This window comes from Trachymyrmex septentrionalis, unplaced genomic scaffold (assembly GCF_001594115.1).
Source record: "Trachymyrmex septentrionalis isolate Tsep2-gDNA-1 unplaced genomic scaffold, Tsep1.0 scaffold223, whole genome shotgun sequence".
In the NCBI taxonomy this organism is placed as follows: domain Eukaryota; kingdom Metazoa; phylum Arthropoda; class Insecta; order Hymenoptera; family Formicidae; genus Trachymyrmex; species Trachymyrmex septentrionalis.
In genome coordinates, this window is record NW_017305379.1 from 982,242 (window position 1) to 996,023 (window position 13,782).

At 30.5% G+C, this 13,782-nt stretch overlaps 1 protein-coding gene across 1 annotated transcript in view; it reads left to right on the forward strand.

Moving 5' to 3' along the window:
• Positions 1-6,423: 6,423 nt before the first annotated feature.
• LOC108748482 (homeotic protein antennapedia-like) overlaps positions 6,424-13,782 on the forward strand; it is a 13,277-nt gene continuing 5,918 nt past the window's right edge. The window contains exon 1 of the mRNA XM_018486677.1: positions 6,424-7,814. Within this exon, the coding sequence (XP_018342179.1) occupies positions 6,455-7,814 (1,360 nt within the window). The 5' untranslated portion in view covers positions 6,424-6,454. The remainder of the gene's footprint in view (positions 7,815-13,782) is intronic.

Here is a 13,782-nt window from a genome sequence, read left to right on the forward strand (position 1 = left end):
GTGCATCTTCTCTTGCATAAAGCCGAAAGTATTTTTCTGTTTAATAAAGTTTATTTCTTTTATTGTGTTTTACATCGTTTGAAAGTAAATAATTTAGCACGAAAAAACGAACAAAATGAATGCAGCTAGAAAGTGCATGTAAAAAAGTAGATTTTATGCAGTACAGTCTTGCTATTTTATTGCATCATTTTTTATTTCTTAGATTTTTCTCTGACAGCGCACATTTTTTTAAGCGTAAATGATCGCGTTCAGCGGACAACTGTTGCGGAGCAAATCCGTAAACGCTATTATCAGATAACAAAATTTGTCATTTTGACGTTATGATCCTTACTGACCATTAAGTATATTACCCAATTGGCGAATTATAATAATCCGCTTCGTAACATTTGAGTTTGCTGAACGTAATCAATGCCTTCGCATGTCCTTATAAGCATACGTGCAGTGAACTGGTCACCCTTGACTTCAAATGTAGTTACCGCTACGGTAATCATTGCAGTCGTTATAATATTTAAAAGTAGAAAGAAAAGATGCATTCAGATTTTCCACTCCAGAAGCGATTGCCAACCATTCATTATTCTTGGATTTTCTTCGATTCTCGTCAGAAGTTGACTAAGAGAGGCATGTTTAATGGTCAACATGAAAACACTCGAGTTGCAAGCCGCAATAAGATCACAAAAGTTGATGCCATAAATTGTTGTTATTGATCGAATGTCATGTTTATTCATATTTATATCGCATTCATATTTTTTATTAATATCATTTCGATAGTTTCCTAAAACACTTGGTAGAAGTTATAGTCTCTCTCTTAACCCTCGATACCCACAAAGAGTTAGCGTAACCTCCCCGAAAATATATGCGAAAAGCAAAAGAAAGGAAATTTTTTATTCTCTAAGAGTGAAAATTGTACTCCTACCGGATTGATGCAACTATCACTCTTCAGGAGTGAAATTACTCCCAAAAATTTAGAGTGAAGCATATTTGACAAAATTTGTTTAAATGTGTGTGGCTGGCTTAACTTTAAAAAGAAATGCGTTTAAGGAACTGCGCATAATCAAAGAAGAGGAACAGAGAATAAGAATTTTAATCTATCAGAAATTATATATTCCATAGTGCATAGTTTCTGATTGATTGAAATTTTTATTTTCTGTTCCTATTCCTATATAAATTCACATAAAAATATTTAAATATTTCTCTCTGATCAAATATAGGATTTCTTTTATTTAATTAAAGTATCATACATGAAAATTGGTTCTTACTTTATCTTCAGCAAATAAATTTATCCAAAGCACACAATTGCGTTATTAAAGCTATAATTATTTTTCTATTCGTTCATAATTTTTTTCAAGATAATAATAAATTAACAATCATAATTTTCGAATTTCTATAATAAATAATGCCAATGCAATTGTTTAGGGGAAACACTGAAATGAGTAAAAGAAACTTTTGAAAATGATGAGCGAGACACGTTCACACAATATCCATGACTAATTTCTACAAAAAAAAGTTTTCTTTTTAGGTCACTTTAATAAAATCTATGACAGTTTTACGATGGAGAAAAAAAGAGATATATCTTTTAAACGTTGAAGATCTAGTAATATTGCAATCTAGTAAAAAAAATAACAGTATCTTTAAAATCACATTTTTAGTAAATGAGAAATTGTTTACAACCTTATGAGAAATTTAATTACAATCTTATTAAAAGAAATTGTTCAAACTTTAACTGAAAAATATTACCATAAATACAATCATAAAATATAAGGAAACATTTCTGTAGAAAATCGGAAAGTTTTAAGTTTATCATCGATGGTCCTACATGAAGCACAATATTACTTTTGCATGGCATTTATTGAAATATAATTTGATTAGTATAAATTTTTTATGATATTTACATATAATTAAACAAACGTTATAATCTTCAAACTTGTGTCTATCATTGAAAAATTATTAATGGAATAATGCTTTTAATCGATACTTACAGATGAGAAAAACTTTTGAATCTTTCTACATAGTTTTATAAATATATTAAGCGCACAATGGCTGGTTAGTGAGCCTCTGTGCAACAAAAATTTAAGCAGCATTACAATTGTCTCACAAATACTGTAAATATTTTAAATAAAAGTATTTCAAATACATGCCTAGCTTTGAATTTAAGTCATGTCCGATATAATTGTTCATGCAAGTAAAAATACTCGTTTATTATACTGCATATATGATTCGCGAATACACTTTATTATTAATTTTTTGAATATAATTTTGAGTATAAACGAATATATATATCTTAGGAAATTTTTAAGAAATCCTGTTAAAATTATAAATTCAAGAATTAAGAAAAATGATTATCGCAAACTATATGCGTGCATTTTATAATTTATTGCTATATTTTAATTCATACGTGCATAATAGGTATTAATAGTGAGAAAATAGAAAAAAAGAGCCACACATACACAGTCTTGTAAAACCGCTTAAATACAAATATAATTGTCATATTCATGAGACATAATAGCACATTATTCGCAATAACATTCTAGTAAATAGCTATGAAACAAATATAACTGTGCACAATCGCGTTTAACGAAATTGCGAAGAAAGCGAAGCGAGATTCAAGAAAATAAAATCCCTGGAACTATTCAATAAATATATTCAATGTCCCATCATTAACCAATTATTGTAAAGCAGTGTTCAAAAATAGCAATTTGTATAGCAGTTATATGCAACTTACATTAATCTTACAAAAAATTTCACCGTATAATTGTGCAAGTTCTACTCTATTGTCCGGCTACTATATTTGTCTGACTGCCAGACCACATTTTTTCAAGAAAGGTAAAACTATAACGAAAAACACAGAGAGTGTGATCGTAATTTTCACCTCTACCTATCATAAACCATATATATCGCCAGAAAAGAGTAAAATCCTCTTCATGGAACAAAATTCCAAGATTTCAAATGTCATAGAGTTCTAGACTTTATGAAGACATTTATTGTGACCAAATCTTCTTAACCCTTTTGAAATACAATTTTATTGTTATTCTGACATGACTTAATTTTGATTTAACATTAACTTTGACGGATAAAGATCCTCTCTTATTATCTATATAAGACTGCAATCTAAAGATGAGACCAAATCTGAAAATCATAAGCAAATTTAAAACGTTTTTCGAAGAGTAGCGATTTTAAATAAAAAATTTACTTGCGCTCTCAATTACTTTTTAAATGCACATTAAGCATAAAGCTGAAATTAAAACGAAACAAATATTATTTTTTATATAATTATAAATAAATATTATGATTATATTTATGATATACACAATTATACAATATATATAATTCTATACATATTTTATATAGTTACTTTTATAAAGTATCCGCTAACAAAGTGCTCATGTATAGATAAAGAAGAATAAACTGAATTGAGAAAAGTCCTCTACATCTTGCAATATTCGCAATAGTGAACAAGATATTAATTTTTAAAAATTGTCGAATAAAATTGATGCATAAGATAACTTTAAAATTTCTTTCAGAGTTTTTAATGAAATATCTTAAAGATGTTTTTCAGAGAACTCTTAAAGGTATTTGAAAATTGTTTTATGCGTTGATTTTAGACATTATGTTCATTGGATAACTAAAAAAGAAATTGCGAAAATTGCAAAATGCTTAATTTATATCTACACACAAGCGCTTTGTCAAAACTTATCCTGTATACTCTCTAAATCTGTATCTGGATAATCACTGATATCAGTGCCAAGTATGCCACTAATAATCAATGAATTAAATGTGAGATCCCTAATAATCTAGCTAATCTTTATCATATAATCTAACTGACCTTGTTTTGTGCTCAAATTCAATGAATATAGTATTGAAAAATTGAAATTAATGTGCAAATATCAGTATTTTAGACGTATAATGCTCAAACATTCTTCCTTTTTTAGTTGAACTTTATTGATTATCAGTGTCAAGTATGCCACTGGGTAATTAGTGGCTATCCACTGATTCAGAGAGAGTACATACAAAGATATTTTTACACATTTTTAATAAATTTAATTATATAGGCAAATGCAGTAATGTTTTGATTTGTTTTGAAATAAAAAAATTGTAAAATATTTCATTAGTGTTTATCTACAGAACAAATAACTTTAAAATAATACAAAATCTAATATTCTTATTAACATTAAAATATGCATCGTTATTAATAATTATAATTAATAAAAACTTTTCTAAAACTTTTCTAAAAACTTTTCTCTAGAAGAAAATGGAAGAAAGGCAAACGTATATGAATGTGTAAGATAAAATTTGATTGCCCAACTTTTCAATAAACTTATTTAAATAGACATAAATATATATAAAGATGAAAAACATTAAAAACATATTAAATTGTATGCTGCATGGACGATTTGGATGCGTCATATAACAGCACGATTTCCAAATATGTGTGCGGGTAAAAAAATAATTATAATCCTTAAAAACTGTAGATATAGTTCATCGATAAAAAAAATACATAAGATTTTCTTATAAAATCGGGAACTCAAAGTTATCAAATGTTACGCGCAAGAATAAAGTAAGAAAGTCAATGACTTATCTGCATCATTCTGCATTAATAGTTTGTTACACATTTGTCTCTTATTAAACACATAGCGTTCCTACTTCAACTTAAGTAAACATAATAAACAATGATTATCGATCTTAATCGCAGCCGCGATAAATTTGAGTTTTCGGTTCTAAATCATCTAAGCGACAAAATGATTTATGAACTTCTTGTACGGTTTATAAGTGTTATACATCCTGGAATCGTATACGATTTTGTTACGACCACGCAATAAAATAGTATATTACGCGAATGTACCGATTAATACTGTAGATACTGTGTGGATATTGTAGATATACAGATGCGTGTACTGTGCCATTATGATATCAAATTATCAGTTATCATTTGTAATACGAAATTTTACAAATTATGGTTTATATAAAAATTTAATATAGGAATATTATATATTTTATAATAAAGTATCAAATTTCAATCATCAAAATGACTATTAAAGTTTTTTTAGAAACAATCATATTTTTACTGTAATATCTATCTCTATACTATACCTCTATACCTACTATAAAATGAACTATATTATATTATATTAAAAATAAAGAGGTTAATGTGAAGCAACTACATGATGCGGATGCGAAAAGGAAAATTTTCATCATGTACTAATCAAATATTTAGAAACATTGCAATCTTTACATTTCACACCCAGAGAAAGGTTTTTTTCGATTTAAAGGAATGTTTCTTTGCTATACGGTTAAAGAAAAAATTTCTTTGATTTGAACATCATTTCTATGATGTTCTATGATTTTAATATAATTTTAATATAATTAAATTAAATAAAAATGTTTAAATTAAAGAAATGACATTTAAATCAAGGAAATTTTGTCTCTAAACTGTATCTATAACAAAGAAACATTTCTTTAAATCGAAGAAACCTTTCTCTGGTATTTTTAATTAGGAAAACCAAATTAAATAATAAATATTAAAACGTAAACTTTATTATTTCTTTAAAATCTCTTACAAAGTATAGACAGTTGGCTCTGAGAAGAAAAAGAACGAAGAAAATAAGAAAAATGTTAATACGTACATATGAAAATAATTACAATAAATATGCGTATATCACAGAAGAAAATTGAAGATTATCTGATCGGTCATCATTATCGTTACAGCATCATCAAGAAGATTAATATACTAAACTTCTACTAATGTACTAAAATTCTAAATTAGCAAATTTATATTTTGTAACCATTCCAATTTAAAAAAAAAATTATGCAATTGAATCAAATCTTAGAATATTTTCAAATATCTCTGGGCATTAAGTTTTGTGGTTTAATCTAATAAAATTAAATATAACAAATAGGAATCAATTTTTATCCGTCATTAGAAGATTAAAAGATTAAGTCTATTCTCAAAATGCAGTCGATATACGGAGAACAGGTCAATTTTTTTTCTTAAATGTATAAAGACCAACAACAGTATGCCTTATCAAGAAGGTGGAGCTTACAAGAGCCGACTTCTCTCTCTTTTTGCCAATTCTCTTTTTGTAGGCGGACGACATTCCTACTGTTACTGTACTTCGGCGACGTTCTCGTTGGACACCATTACGTTGGGTGCCGGATGTAGATTGGCTGTTCGATGCTGCTCGGTAAGAGGCGGAGCTAGAGACACTAGCGGTTCCCCACCAAGCCGAATTGGTTCTACCTCAAACTAGTAAACGTCAGAGTTACGTTGCCAGTTCTACATCGATATTGGACAAAACGCGTTTGTCGGGAATTAGTAATAACATTCGTATATTTCAACTGTGTCGGTTTCGTTGTTATATCACTAAGTGTCGTGAATGTACATAACAATTTACATTGATCTACAATTTTCGTGGTTCCAATTATTTTATTGTGTGAACTAAATTCAATTCGCAAAATCGACATGCCATCATGCCGTGAAGACGTCGTCTCAGGAGAACCGAATAACATATCGAACATAATTAATGCGATTCATTACAACCAGACAATTCCATATCGCCAACAGCAGCACCAGGTCGCTGATAACCAACAGCAACAACTGATAATGCAGCAAGCACATCAGCAAACACCGACGCAACAGGTCCAACCGCATACTGCGGTTGCGGCTCCCGCTGCTATTGAAGGAACTCAATACTGGTATGGCTATCCATCAAGAGCTATACCTGCGACACCGGCGTTACATCCTCAACATCAGCCAAGTTCAATTCCTCAGTTTTTTAACCACGCCGATATGATGTCTGGATGGCACTACACAACTCAGTACTCGCCATATATACAATATCAATCGCAACATTTACATTTTCAAACACAATCGCAGTCGCAACAACATCAAACGCAAGAACTAGAACATCATTCGCCGTCTGAACAACGCATTCAGTCACATTTGTCACAGCCGCATCTGCAACAGAACTCACCTCCTGAACAACTCTATCAGCATCCGTCTCCGCAGCAACATCTGCATAATTCGCCGCCCCAACAAGTCTGTCCACAGCATCCATCGCCGCATCAACATTTACAAAATTCGCCGCCTCAACAACTTTGTCAGCAGCTCACCACTTCATCGCCACAATTGCAACAGAATTCTCCGTCTCAACAACATAATCAATCAAATTCATTGCCACAGCAGCGCGTTCAGCAACGGTTACCAAAACACCAGTTGCAAGAAAGTTCACCGCCGCAGTTCTTCCAACAAAATTCACCGCCACAATATCTTCAGCCACAAGTACCATCGAGAGAACAGGAATACGAAATTTCATACAGACGGGTGCTGAAATGGGGCATTAGAAATATAGATATGGCATTTCGCAATCAATATCCATCAACAACGGCAAGAATGAATGGCAACATAGACGGCAATATGAATGGCAGTTTAAATGGCAGCCTGAGCGGTAGTATGAATGGCAGCAATAACAGCAACAATAGCACTTCTCCTACAACACCGCCTAATTTTCATACTGTACCATACAATGACTTGTCTTGTACTTCTCGCAACATGAATCTATCATCCACATCTGGCAACATAAACCTGCTACCTACAGGCATAAACCTGCCGTCCACATCTCGAGATATGTCATCCACTTCTCGAGACATGCCGTCCATATCACGAGACATACCGGCCACGTCCAGAGATATACCGTCCACGTCGAGAGATGTTCCGTCAACATCAAGACGTCACCAACTGTACTCGTCCCACAGAATCCAGGGGAGAAGAAGCCCATACGACTGGATGAAAAGGCCGTCGTATCAAAATCAACCTAAACCAGGTTAATATAGAAAAATTTCTAACATCATGATTCTAGTCCACTGAATCTCTTTTGAATTTATTTTTGATAGGATTGACAAAAGATGTTTCTTTTATAAATGACTAAGCGTTATGTTTTTTTTAAATATATTTTTAGCGTTTCATATATATTTTAGACAGTATTATAAAAGCATTTTAAAACATCTTAAAAATATCGGTTAAACTTATTTTAAACAGTTTAAATCGTTTAAAACATGATTTTTACCAACCTTGATCTTTGAGAAGTTAAAAAGACGTTATATACAAAAATGTGTAAAATTTATTCTTAATTTAAAAAATGTGCAATTACTTGAATAATAAATGTTAAGAATTTTGAACACTGAAAGAATACATTTTCTCATAATTATTGATAATAAATATTTTAAACAAAATCATACATTTCATTTCTTCGCAATTATCTTTTTCTAGAAAATTTGATATTCTATATAAAATTGAATATTTAGTAGAAAATTCTCATCTTATTCTAAAAGAATGAAATTTATTTATTGCAGAAAGTTTTTTAGAGTATCAACACACAAAATTTATAAAGTGTAAAATAAATATGAAAAGTATTTTTTCTATATTTTTTTTAAGTATGATTTTGTTTTAATATCTTATTCTGTTTTTCTCTGCTACTTTGACAATTTGTTAAATCTCGTTTAAAATATTTATTATCAATAATTATGAGAAAATGTATTCTTTTAGTGTTCAAAATTCTTAACATTTATTATTCAAGCAATTGCACATTTTTTAAATTAAGAATAAATTTTACACATTTTCGTATATAACGTCTTTTTAACTTCTCAAAGACCAAGATTGGTAAAAATTTGCTATAAATACATAAAATTAGTATTAAATTTTATAAATACCAATTTAGCTAACATTTTAGTAAAATTAAATGTTGCTACCTATATCAAAATTATACAGCTTACATATTGTAGATTATACACTGTGTATGTGTGTGTGTGTGTGTGTGTGTGTGTGTGTGTGTGTGTGTGTGTGTGTGTGTGTGTGCTATTGCTCTCCTTCTCTCTTTTACTGCGGTTAAAATAAATTAGAATTTATCTTGTTAAAAATGAATTCAATAACAAATATAATAAATGCAGTGCGTGCCGTCGGAATCATATCTCGATTCATCATTCCTTTTCATGATCTCACTTTATTATCTCATCTTACAGTTGGCTAAATGTGACATAATTGAAAATTGTTGTAAACAATTAAACAATTTAAATTTTAATTGAGAGACGAAAACAACTAATTTATAATAGACGTAAGAATATCACTAAAATATTTGATTAAACTTTAGTGTGTGTATTTTACTCATCACACATATGAAGCGATAAAAAGATCCTTAAAACAGACAAATATATTTTATTCAATTATAATATTATATTATTAATACTTTTAAAGTAGCAAAATGTCCCAACATGTTCGAATAAGTCATCAAAAATGTAATTAATTTTAATATTGCGAAACTAACCTAATAAAATATTATTAGATATCAGTATATAACATGAGAGTTCTTCTTTTTTTCTTTATTATTATTTACTATCTAACGCGAAAAGAATGCAATTGACTTTCTAGGGCTTTGAACTAAATAAATTCAATAAAGTTACTATAAATGTGCAACAAATATTTGTTAATTCAACACAAAAATTTTAAAAATTTTAAATAGAGACGTTAGAAAGTTTTAAATATAATTAAATAAAGAAGAGGTTTTTAAAAAAATCACATTTTAGTATTATTTTTCTGCAGTATTGATCGAATCGCATTTTTCTTCAATAGAAAAGAAAGATATCTTTTTAAATCAATAAAATAATGAAATTTTAAATTGAGAAAATTGAGGAGCTTTCATTGAAATATGGAAATTAATGAAAAATATCTTTTAGCTGTTCTTTTAAAATAATATATTTGTATATTAACTATGTATCAAACATATATAATATTACATTAATATTATTATAATGTATTATATTAAATATATAAACATTTATATTTTCTGGGAATATATTTATTTAATTTTAGAAAATGTATACTGTACTTTTAGAAATGTATGCAGATTCGTATCAATAAATCTTTTATTAGAATGTCAACGAAATTTTATACAAGACACGATTCGCAATTATTGCGGAATGATTGCGAATTTCGAGCAAATTACTTGTATGTTTAAACTTTTCCTGTCCACAAACAGTTGATCTCTAATTAGAACTCGATTAAGAAATCGGACGATTTAAAAAGCCACGTGATTAAGTTATGCATTTAACGAGCATTATTTTCATGCATATCGTGCGCGGTCATAAACACGTCTCCAGCGGTCTAGATACGGCAAACCATGTAAACACGGTAACGGACGAGCAAACATCTAATTGCTCTCAAATATTTGTGAGATAATCCTCCCTTCTTCACTTATCCACCTCGAATTTTCACCGGACTCAAACGACACAGTCTCATCCGTTCGCACGAAACGTGTCCTGAATCAACACACGCGACGGGGAAGAGTTAACTCTCACTGTATTTCGCGGCACCGTATATAATTGTATAACATGACTTATTTGAAAATCTGATGAATTTCTTTATTCGATATAAACGCATGAGAGGATAGTTTTTTTGATGAAAGAGATGCCTTTTCCATTGTTGCAGCATGCAACGCCGAAACTGTCGGCGGTGCGGATTCAACGTCGCCAATTAATGAACTCTGTTGCCGACTTGAAATTCTTGGTACGAACTCAGAACTAATACCTAACAAAATTAATTGATTGTCGTGTACAATATTCTTTAGTGTTTGCATGCGTTATTGTACTTCAATTGTGCATGCAGTTCCAATGTTCTTTAGAAACATGTTTTGTACGTGTTTTTTTATTAGACTTGTATTTCAATTTGCAAATGCCCATGCAAAGGAAATGATCAACAACGAAAAGTAAGATATTTTAGAAAATAATAAAGTGTGTAGATTTAAAAAATTTATTTTTAATATACTATATAGTACACCGTATTATATAATATACTGTATTAAAAATTATGCAATATATATTTTATAATTACTGGCATGCTAATGTTACGATATTAAAATGAAATTAAGTGATATTAAATTGAAATTAGTTTTAGGAATATTGAAAGTGGCAACGTGACAATACTAAGCAGTTTTGGTTTAACGGAATTGTAAAATATATCATACTCCTCCACGAGAATATTTTTATTTACATTGAGATTTAATATATTTTTATATCTTTATCCCATCAAATTTTCTCATTGTGCATTAAAAATTAAAATAATGACAATTCGTTGTCTTTCTAAGAATTCAGTCTCATACAACGTTTGTACAGTGTACATACAGTTTAATACGTAGTTTTTTTTTTAGTATTTCCTAATTCAGATGCTTATATTCCAGAAATAGCATGAGAGATCCGTTTTGTAAATATTGGACACCTTTTTCTAAAGAAAAGCGCAGAGCCGCAGTGAACCTTGTGAACATATTTGATCAATCTTTATGCGCTATCCGGATTAGCATGCCAATTATTCAGACTGTTGCTCTAAATCCCATTATTTTTCGCCTGATCCACTTGGCCACCAGGTACTTCACAGAATTCGTATACTCTCTCTCTCTCTCTCTCTCTCTCTCTCTCTCTCTCTCTCTTCTCCCTCCCTGTTCTCTTATTTGCATTTTATCTCACGCGCGTACAGTAAGTACGCACCTTAAGTACCTTGAAACGAGCGTCCTGTACCTTCCAGCAGCAATTATCTGCGTTTTATGGTTATATTGCGGGCAGAAGCCGCACGGCAAAGCCTCTCACCACGACAATACAAAAACGCGAGGCGTGCATTACAATATCATGAGGATCGGCCTCGTGCATACGCTTTCTCGTCCTCTCGTGCAGCCGTTCGATTCCGTTCCGTGAGAGCGATCTTACGATGGCAGCACGCGATTTCTACCGCTTTTATGGTACCTTCGTCTGGCCACGATCTCCTCTTATCGGCGCGATTAAAGATAAATAACGAAGAAGAAAGATTTAATATCATCCGTTTGCAAGTTAAAGACATCGGTCGTTATTATTTCTGTCGATAATTATGGAAAGAAATTGTGTGAAAGTGGAATAATTAGCTCTTTGTCACGTATAGTTTTTTTTATCTTTGACATAAAAAAATCTCTTTTCTTCAAAACATCGCGTCTTATCACCACCTTCGTCATTGAATCGTTCTAATGATGGTGGGTTTGAATGTTTTCTTTAGAGAAATCAGTTTAATCTGCAAACTATAAAATGCAAATCCGTAAAATAAACCTCCGTCCATTATATTTGACTAAAACCTTTCGTTACGTTAAGTGTTTTGACAGTAATAAGATCAACGGTAGAATCTATGCATTGTCAAGTCTCTGCTGGTCTCTGCTTCAACCGATCCACAGCGGAAACCCTCGAATCATGAGGGTTTCGGTATTACGCGATTCGACTCGCAGCACGCCATCAGACATCGATTTCTCCATCACGTTAAAAGAATTGTTAAACGATCCATCATTGGCGTAGCAAGCTGAGTTTTGAACCTAAATGCGGATTATATGACTACAGTAAAAGGGTGCCACGCGAGGATTTCAACATGCGTCTATGAAGCAGTTCGGTCAGACAGTGAAAATTTGTGAGTTGTCAGTTAGTCGATCATAATTTAAAAAATCAGGCGCCAAGAGAATTTGAGGATTACAGAAATCTTCGAGCAAATAATTTCGACACTTTTAATTTTATATTCTCTGTTTTTTGTACATTCTTACGACCAGGCAATCATATTTCCAAGGTTAATTTTCTAAAGAATATAGGAATTTTCAATATTTTACGATAATATTCTTCCTGTCGTCGCTCATATACAATTCGAATATCGAATTGCAAGACAATAAATCAATTATAGTATAGAAGTTGTTGAGTTTCGTTTGGCCACGCGCTCAGCAGGTATACGATGAAATAGTTTCTGATTTTTTTTATTTGATCTTTTGTCGCCAGTATGTGTTTGTCTGAAATTTGTCGCCAATGTGTGTTTGGTTGAGATTTGGCACTGACCTTAGGATAAAAAAACCAAACAGGTCAGGTGTCAATATATATTTCTTGATTTTTTTCCCATTTCCTAGCACGTATAATGACAAATTTTTTATTTTTTTAACTTTCCACACTTTACTTTATGCATTGTACATTTTATATTCATAAACAGTATGTTATATATACAATAATATATATAAATTTTTTATATATAAAAATTATATATAAGAAGTTATATACAGAGTGTCCCAAAATTTGGGCATTCTGAGTACAGGACATGACATTTTATGTTAAAACAAACAACTTTTTCCTTTTGCAAAATTGCGCCTGACAAATTTTTGCAAGAGAGCAGGTTGAAGTGTTATAAAGATTTTAATGACCTACAAAACATCAAGAAAAGTATAAAAAAGAAAAAGATGTGTACCTATATATATTATAAATAATATGTGTATACGTATATTATAAACGATTTCAGAACGTATAATATTCATATAATTATACCTAAAAAAATTTGTATATGTGTATATATACATACAGGGTGTCCTGTAATGACCGAGACAGTGATTAAAGGCAGATTCTTGAGATCATTTTGAGACGAAAATCCTAATACCAAAATGTCAAGGGAAAAAAAATTGTTTTAACATAATAAATATCAATAATTAGAAATATCAATAATTATATCTTCGAGTACATAATCTTTATATAGATATTTTTTTTATTTACAAGATAAGACAATAATTAGCTTTTACTTTTAGCGTTTTGCGTCGTATCATACTTGAACGCGCAAATTTTAAGCTGTATAATTGGCTAATTTGAAAAATGCTTACAATTCAAAAACTATTATAGTCTCGACATTTTGGTATTAGAAATTTCGTAATTTTTAAAAATAATTTTAGAAATATATCTCCACTCAAGCGTCGTCTCGGTCTTTCGGAA